The sequence below is a fragment of the Plectropomus leopardus genome, chromosome 9 (assembly GCF_026936395.1).
Source record: "Plectropomus leopardus strain MGB_pleo_1.0 chromosome 9, ASM2693639v1, whole genome shotgun sequence".
NCBI classification, from domain to species: Eukaryota; Metazoa; Chordata; class Actinopteri; order Perciformes; family Serranidae; genus Plectropomus; species Plectropomus leopardus.
Genome location: NC_142184.1, coordinates 29,071,547 through 29,088,000, shown reverse-complemented (window position 1 = coordinate 29,088,000; position 16,454 = coordinate 29,071,547). Strand labels below are relative to the sequence as shown.

General features: G+C 40.2%; 1 protein-coding gene and 1 long non-coding RNA gene across 2 annotated transcripts in view; both read left to right on the top strand.

Annotated features, from left to right (window-relative positions):
• The window catches only part of LOC148188769 (uncharacterized), a 6,509-nt gene extending 2,786 nt beyond the window's left edge, over window positions 1–3,723 (top strand). Inside the window, exons 2-3 of the long non-coding RNA XR_015777552.1 lie at window positions 2,329–2,678; window positions 2,811–3,723. This is a non-coding gene — a long non-coding RNA (uncharacterized LOC148188769). The remainder of the gene's footprint in view (window positions 1–2,328; window positions 2,679–2,810) is intronic.
• A 6,168-nt stretch (window positions 3,724–9,891) lies between these two features.
• On the top strand, window positions 9,892–15,953 carry ubiad1 (UbiA prenyltransferase domain containing 1). Its single transcript, XM_042491715.2, has 3 exons — window positions 9,892–10,091; window positions 12,278–12,897; window positions 14,977–15,953. The coding sequence occupies exons 2-3, from the start codon at window positions 12,336–12,338 to the stop codon at window positions 15,462–15,464; spliced, it is 1,050 nt and encodes a 349-aa protein (XP_042347649.1). The 5' UTR covers window positions 9,892–10,091; window positions 12,278–12,335; the 3' UTR covers window positions 15,465–15,953.
• The last annotated feature ends 501 nt before the right edge of the window (window positions 15,954–16,454 follow it).

Sequence of the window (16,454 nt, the reverse complement as noted above, 5' to 3'; positions counted from 1 at the left end):
CCCCGCACACAATCTGTTCAGCCTCCTGCCCTCTGGAAGGAGGTACAGGAGCCTCCGCTCCCGCACTACCAGACTCAACAGTTTCATCCACCAGGCTGTGAGACTGCTGAACTCTCTCCCCTCTCTCCCTTCCTGAGGAGAGTTAAGTTATTAATTCTACCTCTCATTTGTGCAATAATAACCCCCACAGCTGCTACAATGTTTTTGTTTACACAGTTTATATACTGGTTATTCTTTTTTTGCACTACACAGTTTACACTGTTTATTTACTGATTATTCTGTTTTTGTACTATTTATTCTGCTGTTTACATTCTGTTTATCTGTTTTCTCTCTACTGCACTCATTGCTATTTTTGCTCTTGTTTTTTGTTTTTTGTTCTTTTGTTTTGTTATATAGACTATATTTTTAATTCTTTAATTCCATTTTTAACTCTGTTGTGCCTGTGCACTTTACTGTTTGCCCTGTCCTGTCTGATATCTGTCAACGCATGGGATAGTGAGAAACGTAATTTCGATTCCTTTGTATGTCAAGTACATGTGAAGAAATTGACAAATAAATCTGACTTTGACTTTGAATATTCAGCTTTCTATTATCAATGAGCTAGATTGGTCCAATAAACATGGCCACCATGAATGACACTCCCTCGCCATGGGCGGGGCTTAGCAGAAAATGGGCCATAACTCAAGTGTTCTTTGAGCAATCTTGATTAAACTAAGTGGACACATCTGGTCCTGCAAGTTTTGCCTAATTTTGATAAAATATGGGCAAAAAGCTTTTTTTGAGTGTTCTGGTATTGCGATGCTGCATATATCTTAATGGTGGGACAAGTGTGTGTTTGTCTCAGTCCTTCTTAGACACACCTGAACCAGCTGGAATGACTTCTTCCTCCTTTTGGCCGAGAAAGGGCTTCAACCTGCTGCTTGTGGATTTATTTATATATTTATTTTTAAAGAAAATGTTTTTTTAGTGACCGTATTATTTGTGTCCTTTACTGTTAATGATTGTCCCGCTGTGACGGGATATAAAATCCATCATGTTTAACCCTTTGAAACCTGAGCATGTTGGTTTGATTTATTTCAAATACATGGCTGAAAGCAACGAGCAACTCATCACAACACGGCCCAGAAAATGAACAAAACACTATAAAACAAGTTACAAGAATATTTGCTGAAAATATGCAAATAATAATAAAAAAAAAAAACCAAATAAATTAGAAAATAACACCAAAAAAAGAGTACTTATTTCATATATAAATGTTTTTCTTTCTTTTCTGTAACATATTTTTAATTATAAAATGACTATAATTCGAAATAAATAAATTATAAATTACAAATATAGTTTTCGGGACATTTTTTACTTTTTTTGGGGGGGGATGATAACAGGTTAGATGATAATAATCCATCCCTCTTTTTAAATCTATTTTTACTATTTCATATAGGGTTTAGTACCACAGTGTGTTCCCTTAGTTCAAAAGTAAAAGCATCAGTGTACCTCAGTTATTTACAAACTATTTCATTTGCAGATTCTCATTTTATCATCTGTACCCACCAGTGTTAAGTATGATCATTTTTTAAGTGAATCATAAATAGCAGAACTCATTACCCCATCGTCCTTTAAACCTGAAGTTTGTTGCTCAGTAATAATCATAATGTACCATGTAATAACAATATAGTAGTAAAAAAAGGTGTCCAGTAGTTAAAAAATACCTATAGAATTAATTCATTTGAAATTTCCATGGTTACCAGTTTCCAGTTGTTACCCTCTTATTCCTGAGTCTTACCTTTTGTTCCCTTGAACCTGCATCAGCATGTGCTGTGTTGGTAAACAGTCGGTACAAAAAAAGTTACAATTTTCTATTTTTTATTATGAATTAAAATGTGGAAGAATAACGCTATACATGCAGGGAGATAATCTAAAGCATTTCCCATACCATGTTTATATCAACATGTAACATTATGAGTTTTATATACATGAAAACTTACTGTGAATTTACCAAATTATTACAAACTACATAGCAAAAGTTACACTTATGCCCTCGAGTCCAATGAAAATCACTAAATCATAACTTGCACAACATTTATTTTTTATTTAAGATGCGATACATTGCCATATTTTAAATATTCTTATGTTGTTTCTAATACAAAAAAATACTTTAAAACGTTTTTCTCACACTTATTGGATTGAAGTATTCAGGAGATAAACATATTTTAACTGCAGTGAACACTAACATAATGTGTGATGCATCAAACTAAAAACTTTGGACCTTTCAGAATTATTATTTCTCATTCAGCCTGAACTGTTTCTCTCTTTCTTTACGTCTGAGCGCAGATGAAAAAAGGTGCTGACAGCTTCCTGTGTGCGTCTGATGCGTGTGTGTGTGAGTGTGAGGAGCGTCCTGAACCCCCCAGCACAGGAGAAGCTGACTGTAACAACAGCGTCCTCTGAGCTGGTCGGGACGAGGCAATCCTCATCGTCTGGTCGTCTTGTGGGAGAAGAGGGCTGTGTTTGGGGGACGGGGTTGGAGCGACGGAGGAGGTGTTGGACTCACTTGGATGCTGAGAGCGGTTCAGTGTACTGCTGTGGTGCTGGGACTTTCTGGAATGGTTGACGTCCACTCTCAGCTCCCTCAGGAGTGCCAAAAACTCAGTGGAGTAGTGTCCTATGAAACACAAACACAGGTAATGAATACTATACAACTACACAACACCAACAAATGTTTACAATGGAATAATATTCAAGAAGGTCCCTACAATAAATATAATTTACATATGTAAAGTTAACTCTCTCCTCTCCACTTTATGTTACCACAGGTACTTTTGTAGTCTTTGTGAGGATTACTTACTGAGCCCACTGAAAGAGACGCGCTTGTCAGTTTTCCATCTGGTCCTGTGGTTATCCGTCCTTCTCATCTGGTCCGATGTGAACGTCTCCGTCATCGAAGAAATCCTGGATGCTGAGTCTCGTTCTTCCACGTTGTCCCTTCTTGGGTGGGGGGGTCTGCTGCACCTATCAGTACCTAAGTAAAGACACTTGTAGACTTTTCTTTGCGTTAGTAAGCATAAACTTTCCCTCTGTTTGTTAAAGCCGCCTTCATGTAACTGAAAGAAGTTCCAGCACAACAGATCGAGATATCAAAAATATCAATGAGTGACTTGTATTAATGTTGGTATTTAGTATTGACTTACCTTTGTCTGGTACGGCCAGCTATACCTTACAAAGAAAAATAACACTTACCTCTAGTACAGGCAGGGGCATAGCACTAAACTTTGGACCATATGCATGCAGTTTCTGTGTGTCCCCTCCCTCCCTCCCCTTGCCTATATGTTGTCTTTTTCATGTATGTTTTTGTTTTTGCAATCCATTTGCGTTATTTCCCATTTCTTTCTTTCTTTTCTGTTTTGAAACTCTGATTTCCCGTTCTTTACGGTGTAGATTGGTGCTCACAAATCCTGGTGCAGGGGTGGAATAAACCATTTTGCAGCTCAGATAATTTGAATTTAGTCATGGAACTAATTACTTAGAAATAAAAAAAATGCAAGCAAAACCAGATTTTTCCACTAGGCTTTTGAGGGCCCCCTCCCCTTAAGGGCCCTGAGTAGCTATACCTATTTTATGTTATAATTATTTATCTTTCTTCTGTTTGCTGTTGTTTGGTGTTATTGAGTATTTCCATGAGGTGATTTGTATGATGTTGGAAATTCTGAAATCCATTAAACCTTCTGAATCTTGGACAGACATAACTTTTCTTGTGTTGCATTCCGACACCTTTTGCAAGTATTTAAACCTTTGAACCCTGAGCAAATTAAGTTGATTTCTTTCAAAAACATGGTTAATTAGGAAATGAACAACTTGGCAAGAAATGTTTTGCATATTGTATAAGAGATAAGTAAATGGGTTAGGTTGGGGTTTTTTTTTCTCGTAAGGTAATTTGTCCATGTTTGTGAAAGAAATCAAGCCAATTTGCTCAAGTTTCAAAGGGTTAACTTTAAGTTATCAAAAAAGAGGAAAATCCATAAATTCATCATATTTGTAAAGGAGCTGAAGTCAGAAGTTTTCAGGTTTTTGTTTGTTGTTTATGATGGTGAAATCCAAAAAAACTTAACAACCCTGGTGCAAGACGCTACCAAAGACTGCATTCGCCTCGCCAGACGCAAAGGCTTCCTGGGGCTTTAAAAGTCCTGCCAGACACATAGATTTCCATTCCAGAGCTGTCAGTCTTCATACTGACTCTGTATGTTTGTGAAGCAGCTGAGGCCTACAGTTGAAAGTCTTGGCTCTTCATTGCTGTCTTCTCAAGTCTTCCTCTGTCTCTTCACACTTACCTGCCTCTCTTCTCTGCCTCTCTTTGGAGAGGAGATGAGTTCTGGTGTTTTTAGGTGGTTTTGTGATGTTGAAAATGTTGAAATCCAATAAACTTTAAGTCATAAAAAGGGGAAAATCCATATAATCCCTGGTGCAAGACGCAACCGAAAACTGTGTTCGCCTCGCCAGATGCGAAGGCTGCCTGGGGCTTTATCAGTCCTGCCAGACACAAAGGTTTCCATTTAGCGTTGTCAGTCTTCATCGGAGTCGCTGTCATCAAGCCTCCTTAGGTACCAGTAGGGAGGGTACGGGTTGGTGGAGGAGCTGAGGCCTGAAGTCGAGGGTCTTGGCTCTTCATCGCTGTCCTCAGAAGTCCTCTGCCTCTTCACACTTACCTGCAGCGTGTCGCTGTCTTCCCTGCTTCTCTTGGAGGAGGAGGCGAGACCTGAAGTCGAGGGTCTTGGTTCTTCGTCGCTGTCCTCAGAAGTCCTCTGCCTCTTCACACTTACCTGCGGGGTGTCGCTGTCTTCCCTGCTTCTCTTGGAGGAGGAGCTGAGGCCGGAGGTTGATGGAGCATCTTCTTCTGACCTTGGAGAGACTGGGGGCAGACCATCTTCAGGGCCGTTCGGTCATGGCGCAGGAGGCTCCGGTGGAGGAATGCCAATAGGATGCCATCCGTCCCAAAAACCTCTGGGTGGGAAACGCTGGGCCGAGAGGGGAGCGAGGTCTGATGTCATCGTCCACACGGTCCTCTTCATCGTCTACATCCTCTTCATCCTCTTCATTCCGCTCATGGACTCGCACTCCAGAATCTTCACTCTCCATGTCAGGCCAGTCGTCTTCACTGTCGTTGTCTTCGTCCTCCTCCTCCTCGTCCGATGAATATAGGAGAATGAGCCCACCTTCAACTACATTACCTACCTCCGCAGGGTTGTGGTCATCTTCCTCTGACTCCTCCTCATCGTCCGATGAATATAAGAGAATGACCTCACCTTCAACTACATTACCTACCTCCACAGGGTTGTGGTCATCTTCCTCCGACTCCTCCTCATCGTCCGAGAAAAGTGGGAAAATGACCTCAGGTACATTTAGATCACCTAACATAACCTCAACATCACCCCTGACAACAACCACAAACTCACGTACGTCTTCCTCATCAGAGGAGATGGGGATGCTGTCGTCAGGGAAGGGATCCATCGCGGGGCGCTCGACAACTTCAGTAGCACCACCTGAAGTGAAAAAAAAGGTCAAATTATGAGAATTTCAAGATAAATATTTCAAATTAAATCAGTAATAATCAAACTTTTAAATGAGAAAAAAAATACAACTACGACTGCACCTCACTAGTTACAAAGCCACCAATACACGAAGGGATTTGCCTTTTCACATTTACATCAAATATTGTGCAGTTCAGCGTCTTAGTTTTAACAGTTGAGGACATGAGAATCAAATGATGCTGCATAATATCACATAACATAAAGGTTCAGAAACAATGTAAACAATGTGTCAGTGGGTCAATTAACTGACTGTTGAGTATGAACACTGCATAAAGGCAGTTATTTTGCACCAAACAATTGTAAAATTACTTCATCATTTACGTGGACAATATTCTCAACGGTTTGCGATAAACAGAGTAAAGGTTTTCAGTCAGCACGCTCCGAGTTTGGAGCAGCAGGCTGGAGTCAAACATAGAAGCTCAGCAATCTACTGCTGTGGATGGTGGTTAGCAACAAAAAATATTTTAGCACCTAAAAAAAACACCTATCTAAAAAAATCAATATCAGTTTATTAGAGTGTTATACTGAGTGTATTTTCGGCACTTTATCTCGCAGCAGACAGACATTCTGACAGGGAAGCAGTTAACAGCTTCAGTTTCCCATTTTTGCTCTCATCAAAGCAACCAGACGTCATCAGAAAAAAAGCGTTATTTTAGCCTGAAGGACACAGGAGCTGCTGGTCGACTGCTGCTTTGACCAGTTAGTTTGTTGTTTAATGAGTTATTTCGCACAGAGAACTAACATGGCTGCAAGGATCCACAATACCACAAAGAGCTCTGTGCAGACCAAACTAGTCATTTATAACTCAGTGATACTCAACTTGCTATGCTTGGGGGCCACTTTTGCAAAATGACAAAAGGCCAGGGGCCAGTTGCAGCACCCCTTATATGTTTCTAGGATTTTAGGACATTTCAAGAATTTTAAGCATGTTTCTAAGATATCAGGACATTCCCGGGATTTATGATGTTTCTGGATTTTTAGAATTTCAGCATGTTTCTATCAGGTCATTTATAGGATTTTAGGATGTTTTTAGGATTTTAGAACATTTCTAGAATTTAACGACGTTTCTACTATTTTAGGACATTGAGGGCTTAGCCAGGACCTCTCATGTGAGGTGTGAGAATCCTCCACTGGTACTTTTTTTGATAAGTAAGCTATATTTTGATGCTGTTTTATGCACTTTGTCACCTTATCAATCAATCAAATCTTTATTTGTATGGCACTTTTCATACAAAGAGTAACACAAAGTGCCTAACAGAGATTAAAAACAATAACAGAAATGAAAAACATCAATGAAAATCAAGAAAAATACAGACAGCCTGACCCTCCCACTCCCACATATACATACGCAACAAAACACACACATTCATGTAGATATTCCCACACATATTCGCAAAGGCACCCGAACACCCCCCCTTACCACCCACACACACGCACACATACACCAACACACACCAATTGTTACTAGAGAGACATGGCACCTTATGTATACTATAGTATTTGGAGATTTAAGTATCACTGTTATAACTCATCATTGTAACAATTTATGGGTTGCACATCAAAGCCTTTGCAACAGATGGTGTCATCCTGGAAGCGCAACTGCAGTCACATCAGGTTAACTGACAAATCGCCCTCCAAAATAAATTACCACACGAACAACCAAAGCGCGTTCCAGCATTCAATATATATATATATTCAATATTGTAATGGGATTTGAAACTTGACCAGATGTTTCCGCATCAGTTCGGACAGAAAAAAAAAGCTCCGACAATCAAAACAAACGGACTCAGAACCTGCCTCGGTGTGATTACACCCGTGCGTAAATGCGCGCTGACGCGCGCTCCTGACCGTTCCATCGTTTCCCTGGTGCGCAACTAAATAACATTTTTAGCATTTTATGAAATTTGTCACCGGCGCCATTTTTTATCAATAATTTCGACGGCAAATGTCGATGATTTGATGCCCCAAAACCCAAATAAAAGTGTTTTCCAATCACTACACTAATTGTTACCTCATTCCCCACCTGTTCCAGAATATTTAACACACTTTCACAGAATAATCAATTATCATTTTACACAAAGATATTGCCCAGTGTCTGTTTTCACCAAATCTAATTTTCCGAATAACGTTTAACACTTCAAGGGGATGAATTAACAGTAAAAAACTCAAATAAATGTAAACGTTGTCTTACCTGTGTGGGTGTAGTTCGTCTCAGGCAGGTGCTCCGCCGGAAACAGGGTCTGCTGAGGGCCTTTTTCGGGCTGGTTGGTTTCCCACGAAGTTGAGTCGTCCAAGAGTGTTGTTTTCCAACAAGATGTGCTTTCAGTAGATTATCTCGCTCGCTCAATGAGTTCGCTTTCCAAAGTTTTGCTCTGGTCAAAATCCAAGTGCAAAAGGAGGAACCGGGAAGTTCTGATGGCTTTATATAGGCCCGCATGACCTCATGGTCGTTCTGATTCTAAGCGTGTTAATGACACGCCACCTACGATCCATACGGAAGAGACATTTTTCATTGTTTCATAATTGTTAAAGCAGAATCAAATGACTTATTTTGAACATGATTTTCTGAGTTTCATAATGCTGCTGGAGATAAAGTAGTTTTGTCTTCTCCTTTATCCCACTGTGGCACGCACAGATATGTACAGGGCATCATCCTGGACAGTTAAGCATTTATTTGTCACCTGTCTTGACAATTTAAAGGACCCAGATCGCAAAATATTATCCAATTTATTAAGTGTTCAAATGAATAGAAGTGCAGCTGCATTGCATTTTCCTTTTAACTTGCTTCCTCATTTTTCATTTTTTATTATTTAGAGTTTTGTAAGGTTTCAAAATGTTCCAGTTGTCTTTCCCCCAACAAGGGACATCACAGTTGGGGGAAATGTGGGACTGATTACCTCGGGCCCCAATATGAGGTGAAAAGTTGTTTTTCCCTAACTAATATGTGCAGTAACTAAAATAAAACTGGCTTAAGAAAAATGTGTTAAGGCTAATCTTTTAATCAGAAACAACAACATTGGAAGCTTTCGGAGATTGCTCTCACCCCTTAAAGGTGCGAAATGGTTTACTCCCCAGAATTTGGTGCTATGCCCCTGTTTGTAGTATTCAGAACCTTTATTTATTACCTCTTAATAGTTAATTCGCAGTACTTCCAGTTGTAAAGAGGACTCTGGGCTGCTTAGGTGAGTGACGGCACAGGCATAGACTTCATGGGGACACAGGGGTATTTACAACGTTTGCATTTACATTTACACCTTAAAATGATGCAAAAACCACACAAGTTGGTGCACGAACCAGAATGCTGAAAAATGAATGTTTGGAGCTGAAAATATTTCTTGTTGAAAACCACCAAAACCCTCATTTCACGTGTGTCCCCTCCCCAATGTTGAAATGAACCTATGCCCTTGATGTCCAAAGACCCTTCACCCCCTGGTGCACGCCACTGTCTTCTACACAGGTGGCCCATGTAGTAAAGTGTACAGGGGCCACAACTATGCGGACAGTGCTGATTGTTCAGTGAAAAATGGTCTTTTGTCATATTTTGACCTTTCAGCCATAGAACAGTAACTCATATAACATTAAACTGAATAAAATATGTTTGGTGATTTTTTTGGGACCTTGGTAATCAAATAAGGTTACATGAGTCTAATTTCAGTGACATGAAAACACTTTTCTCATCACGATTTCGTACAATTAGATTTTTTTTTTTCCATTCACCCCACAACCATAACAAACAAACAGATACTGTAAGTGGTCAACAAATAAACAATATGTTCACTCTTTGGTAGCACCATATGGTTAAGCTTTGGTTGTATAAAGCTGGGCTTTTGGAAACACAAAATTTTTTACCATTTTCTGACGTTTTAAAGACAAAAAATAAATCAAGTGATCAAGAAAATAATCAACAAATTAATCACGACGAAAATAATCTTTAGTTGTGAGTTGCAAAAATGTCATTGTCAAGGAAAGGCAATATTTAATATTGAGGAAAGATATATAGCGTGAGGATACACACACGCACACACACACACACACACACACACACACACACACACACAAACACATACACACATATATATATACACAATTTTAATTCATTAAATTTTGTTTTTAATGTCTCACTGTAGATGGATTTTTAAAAAAAAAATTAATTAATTAATTAATTAATTAATTAATATATTTATTTATTTATTCATTTATACTTGGTGTTCTGTCTGTTGTTGTTTTCATTGTCTCGTTTTTTCGTGTTGTGCCAAATTCTCCTCGGAATGTTAGCCGGAACCATTGTATGAGAAGCGGTTTCTTCGACCTCTGAGCAACGCTGCACTGCTGGCGGAGGAAATGGCGTCCGTCAGATGCAGAGGAGTTTACAGTTGCCAACCTGTCAAGTCTCCTCGAAGCTGACACGTAAGAAATGTCACAGCCTCTCACCGTACCAGGCTCAGCGGGCACAGAAATATGTTTTTAAGCGCAGAGAGACGCAGCTTGTGTCGGATGTTGAAGACGTAACAGGTAAGCGCCGCTGTCAGACATTTCCTCCTCTCTGTCCCCGCACACAGGCGTTAGCTCGGCGGCTAACCCGTTAGCTTTAATCCCATAATCTCAGTAGTTAGCCGGAGGTGGTTTGCCTCTGTGGGTACGGTGCCCTTATCGAGGTGGCAAGCGTGTTGGTGTCTCCCTAGAGTTATTTCGTCAGTAGTTGAGTGTGGCTGAGTGGGTGATATTAAATGAAACGCCACGTGTATTTGGCAAGCTAAACAGTTAGCCACTGTTAAACCAGTTTCGACAACACCCACCTCACTGTGAGCGGCTGCCAGGACCTTCAGTCTGACTGTTACTTCTTCCAGAGCCAGCACCCTGAACTGACTGTCCCCCCTCTGTCCCGTGGGCCTGCTGTGATCTCTACATTAACATATTTGCTGCTGAGCCACCATTTGTCCTGCAATTAATACTCATATTTAAAAGTGAGTTAGCTTTGCAAAAAGATTTCACATTTTGGACGTTCAACGGGGCGCCTTCAAGTCCTGAAGAGTCTAAAATAGTCTGATTACGAGAAAAAGAGTCACTTTGGTTTTATGTGTGAGGCCCCACAATATGACATTGTCTAAGGGTCGACAGATTATTGGCCTGGCCGATTATTGGGGCTGATATTTGACAATGATCACTATAAAATCAATTCTTTAAAAAGTGCAAAGAAAGTGTCAGCATGGGGGGGCTCTTAATTTGTGAAATCATTAACAACTAATAATCCGTATTGGTTTCGGTCCTAAAAAAACCCAATATTGGTCGACCCCTGTATATTATCACGATACTTAAGCCACCATACGTTATCATTGCAAATTTAAACGTTTTGCAGTATATGTATTACGATATGTTGAGATTTATTCCATTCTCCAAAAGGCAAATTGTGTGTCTATAACTCAAACTTGGTCAACATCTTTTTTTATCTAATACGATAAAGTCTCTTAAGTCTCTTTAGTCGTTCTTATAGCAGCAACATTTTTCTAGTTGACTGAAAAGCAATTGAATATATCATTCTAATAGGTTACTAAACATTTGATTGAAATTTGCAATATTAATTTATATGATAAAAAGCAATACCTGGCTTCTGTGTATCAATACAGTATTGCTACATAAAATATCAAGGTACTATGCTGTATCAAAATCTCCCCCCTACCTCTAGTACCTTCATGAAATGTAACGTGTTCTGTAACGTGTGCAGTGGCGGTTCTTAGTTGTAAAACATTTAGTTGTACGATCATGTTCAGTGACACTAAAGCTGTTCACTTCTAGGCCGTTTCAAATGCTGGACAATTCTAGCGGTACCAAATGTATGAAGCACAAAGCATAAAACAATAAACACAAGAATACTCATTCAGTGTTAATGTACATGTTATGTGTCACTGCCCAGGATTAATCACAATGTTTTTCTCTTTGGATGAATTTGGAGTGAAATATTCGCCACAGTTAGGGGGTGTCAGAGGGGGTCTGTTCAATTCTGCAAGGAAGACAACATTAAATTGATGAAATTACCATACCATAACCATCTCAGATAAAATATTTCAGTTTTAGGTATCACCGTATATTATTTCTATTGTTGTTGTTGTTATAATGACTATTAAATGAATGAAAAGAGAAGGGTTTTGAAACCATGAAACAATTTTTAAATGTTGGAATGAGTAAAAGGTTTGACAGACAGTTGAGGGGGGAAAGGAGATGCGTGCACAAGTGAGATTCTCTCTCCAGTTGTGTCTTTTTCCAGTAACTTAGAAGAGCAAATGTACACGGTACAAAAACCATCACCTTTGATTTGACAGTGTAACCCTGCAAACCCACTGAAAATTATAAACATGTTTTTATTCCACAAACTATGCCAAACTTCTCAGTGCATCTGTGTTCATTAAAAAATGTGATCTGAAAATATGAAAAATAATCCAGAGTTTCCTGATTTCCTGATACATCAGGAAATATCTCTTAAGAAGCAGTTTGTTCCAACCCGCAATACTTTAAACCTTTCCATAAGCAGTGCTACAGGACATTTCATTAGTCCTCAAAGTGCTGAATTTTGATACTCAGCCCTATTTTGAATAAGAGAACTTAATTTCTTGTCAAAGCTTCATTTCTTCTTAAAGAAATGACAGTAAATCTACCCTGTATTTTGCTGTCTTGACATTTTGTTTCTGTTTTTACTGCTACAGGAACTCCAGACTCTGACCTTTGGGAGCGTTGCTGGTACTGTTGACCCCTTGCAGAGAAATGGCCAATGAGCAGAAACACAGCAGGGCTGAAACATTTGTGCTGGCTGGATCAAATGGTCACAATGGCCAACAGTGGCAGACTGGTCTGAGTAACTCGGTCGGTCATCCTCCAGGCACGAACCACATGTCGAGGATGGCCCGCGTTGCTTCAGATGTGAGACATAAGTGTGCGGCCTACGTGCTCGCACTGAGACCATGGAGCTTCAGTGCCTCGCTCACACCAGTGGCCCTCGGCAGCGCCTTGGCGTACAAACTGGACGGTTCTGTGGACTTGGTCATCCTGATGGTGTGCGCGGTGACTGTCCTCGTTGTCCACGGGGCAGGCAACCTTGTGAACACCTACTATGACTTCTCCAAAGGGATTGACCACAAGAAGAGCGACGACAGGACTCTTGTGGATGAAATCTTGGCACCGCAGGATGTTGTAATGTTTGGAGCGCTGTTATATTCTTTGGGGTGCTTGTGTGCCACTCTGCTCTATTTCCTGTCTACACTTAGACTGGAGCACCTAGCCCTTATTTACTTCGGGGGACTGTCCAGCTCTTTTTTATACACTGGAGGTGAGTAAAATATTAACTCAAATCTCTTGGATTGCTGCATCATTTTGTCATCTGCCGCCCCAGTCACTAAAAGCGTGCGCACACACACACACACACACACACACACACACACACATCTAATGTTTAAAGGAGTTGTATGTGACTTTCATATCCATGACTCAGAGTCTGAGCTGGGATTGCCTGCACATGGCCCTCAACATGGAGGTGAACAGTGCTAACACCTTGAATGTTGCCGACAGCCTGAACTATTAAAGGCAACAGTGCCAACAGAGATGACGGTTATTATACCAACGCCGTCCTGCTGCTGTGGGTCAGGAAGTGATTATCAGCAGTAGTTGCCGTATTAGCGCAGTGCAGAGCAGTTGCAGCAGCTAGCCAGTGGGAAACACATAAAATTAAATCTTGCGGCTCTTTTATAATTTTATCGAACCAGATGGCTTAAATCTAGATAGTGAAATGAATCCTATCGCGGGGGTTTTGACGCAAAAAAATCACTTACTGATTTACAGTCGTCTCTTTCCCAATGTAAGTCGATAGGGAAAAGTCTTTCAGGGCGGGTCATGCCTTGCTGGTAAGTACATATTTTATTGGACAGAGACAGGTCGGTTCAATCAAAACAAAAAATCTCACGTGCTTATCCTTGCAGCTAGTTTTGACTTTAATATGTCAAGCTTTAGGAGTTGGGAATATATTTTTACTTTACATTTGGCAGACATTGCCGTCAGCATCGACTGTTCCCCAGATTTCTGCTAACTGAGCTGCAGTCACCTGTATGTTGGGATTTTGGTGAACTGGCCCCTTTAAGGCAGTTGGTATGTTTTTCAAACATTACACCAATGTGTTACATTTCTTCATGAAGCGAAGTGCAACTCTGAATGAATGGCTATTTATCATTCCCAGTGAAGTCTGTCTTACAGTCTGCACCGTCCATTAGAATCTCATTTAGCAACACAGGGAATCTTGTTAAAACGATGGGATTTTCTATTCTGTTACAGCCAAATGTTGTGGGTCTAAAAGTTTGCCAGATCAGTTATCTGCTCCACGACTCAAACTGCTCAATCACATACTACAAAAATAAATAACTCAGGAGGAGTTCAGCCTGGGCTGCGTTCATGAACTCACAAAAATGTCGGAATTTAGAGAGGTATAATAAAAAAGGACGCACAAGATTAATAATAATAAAAAAAAAAAAAACGATCTCAGGAGGGTTGACACCCCCTACTCCAACTCTATTTCTGTAGGAAACACTACAAATATAGAACAGAAGTCTTCATTACAACCCGAGGGTGATGAGTTTAAAAGTTCACCAGTCAGAGAATAAAGAGATGATACTTGATGCATTATGGGAAGTGCAGGATCCAGTGATTTTTAAACCCATCCATGATAAGGACTGCAAGTCAGGATACCACTGTTCTCTGTACACAGATACTGAAAATGTATGCAGGATTTCCAAGTAATAGGACAAGATTTGGGTATCACAAGTGTTCTGGTTTATCATCAGACAATACAGTGTTTCCCGAAGAATGACAGTGTATGTGTGGTGTTTTTATTTTTTTTTTTTTTGAATGGCTGTGTCTCCCTTAGTATCATTCTGTGTCCTCTCCCTAAAATCGGAGGTTTGTCAGGTTGCATAATCGCAGCGCAGTGGGCAAACCTCTCCATGACTTCTTTTTTTCCTCTACAGCGGTTTGTCTCTTACAGCGTGCAAAATTGATCTGTCGATCAGGATACCACCGCCCCTGCACCATTGATTTTGACCATTCTTTTACTAATACTAGACTGATGGAATACTCTTCTATGTACACTCTCACTCAGAGCCCCAAAGACTGTGTGCCTAGTGATTAAGGTAGCTTTCACTCATATTTTTTTGCATTAGTGTAGTGAGTTTTCCTGTGAGGCTCAATATAACATAAATTTTAATCTGTTCCAAACACTACAAATGACTGTCATGATTTGCACATATTGAACCAGAGAGTAAGAATGAAAGCATACACTCTGTACGCTCAGGATTTAATGACACTTTGTCAACAACCACTAATCAAAATGTTAAATGTGGCTTCTGTTTGCTCTTTTCCCAAGGCATCGGCCTTAAATACGTGGCCCTAGGAGATGTGGTAATCCTCATCACATTTGGCCCGCTGGCGGTCATGTTTTCCCACGCGGTGCAGGTCGGCTACCTGTCAGCGCTGCCGCTGGTCTACGCCGTCCCGCTGGCCCTCAACACAGAAGCCATCCTCCACAGCAACAACACCAGAGACATGGACTCTGACAAGCAGGCAGGCATCGTCACCCTGGCCATCCTCATAGGCCCTACGCTGTCCTACGTCCTCTACAACCTCCTGCTCTTCGTCCCCTACGTGCTCTTCTGCATCCTCGCTACCCGTTACACCATCAGCATGGCGCTGCCTCTCCTCACGCTGCCCATGGCCTTCCCCCTGGAGAAGCAGTTCCGCAGCCGATGCTACGCCAAGATCCCCCAGAAGACGGCCAAGCTCAACCTCCTCATGGGACTTTTCTACGTGTTTGGGATAATTCTGGCACCTCCTGGCAGCTTGCCGTCACTGTGATTAATTAGCTTTGATATTTCAAAATTTTGTTTTAATACAAACTAGTTTTATGTACCTCTTTGTATTTGTACGAAGCAATCTGAGGGCTTTCACCGGCTTTAATTTATTGTCATATTTATATGTTGAACAGAGATTTAGATGAGGTCCTGCTCTGTGACACTGAAGGCATAATCAGGTGTTTTTTTCTCAGTATTAAACCTGCTGTAGTATGTTGGCAAAGGGAAGAAGTGTTGGTGTTATTTTGTAGAGGTAGGCAACATTTTCATCATCTAAGGACTGACCACAAACCTACAGTTGCCATATTTGTTCTTTAAGACATAACACTGATACCTAAAAGCATAAATAAACCATTATTCTCATATCTCAACATTGTACTTATTGCACGGTACATGCTGTTAATTTGTTCATTGTGATTTTTTTTTTTTCCTTTGGAGAGCCAAATAGTATTTCATTGGATAATAAAACTCACTGATGCTGCTGTCCCATGTATTCCTTTTGGATCAAAGTTCACTTTTCTTCCAGCTGAAACAAATATAAAGTCCAAGCAAGCAATTTGACATAAAAATGCTGAACAGTTTTTACATTGTTTTTTGATTTACGTTGAAAATGAGATTTCAATACATGCAAAAACAGCAATCTCCTTTCAAAATGTGGCAGCTAAATGACTGCCAGACAGCTTAAATTGACTATTAACTGCATTTTTGGACCTTATAAATAATATGTAAAAATGTAGGTTCTAGTTTCACCAAGTCATAAATCTACAACTACACTTTAGACCTGCATATATTCATTTATACAGACCAGACCGCGGTAATATTTTATTTCTTTGTGACTTGTGATTTGATAAGCAACATGCCATAAACCTATTTCCATGTATGTGTTCTGACAAAGGAGGACTTGTTTCATTAAATGCAAACAGAAAACAATAATTTCACAATTTAACAATAATAATAATAGATGGAAGTGACCCATAATGTAAGAAAATGCATT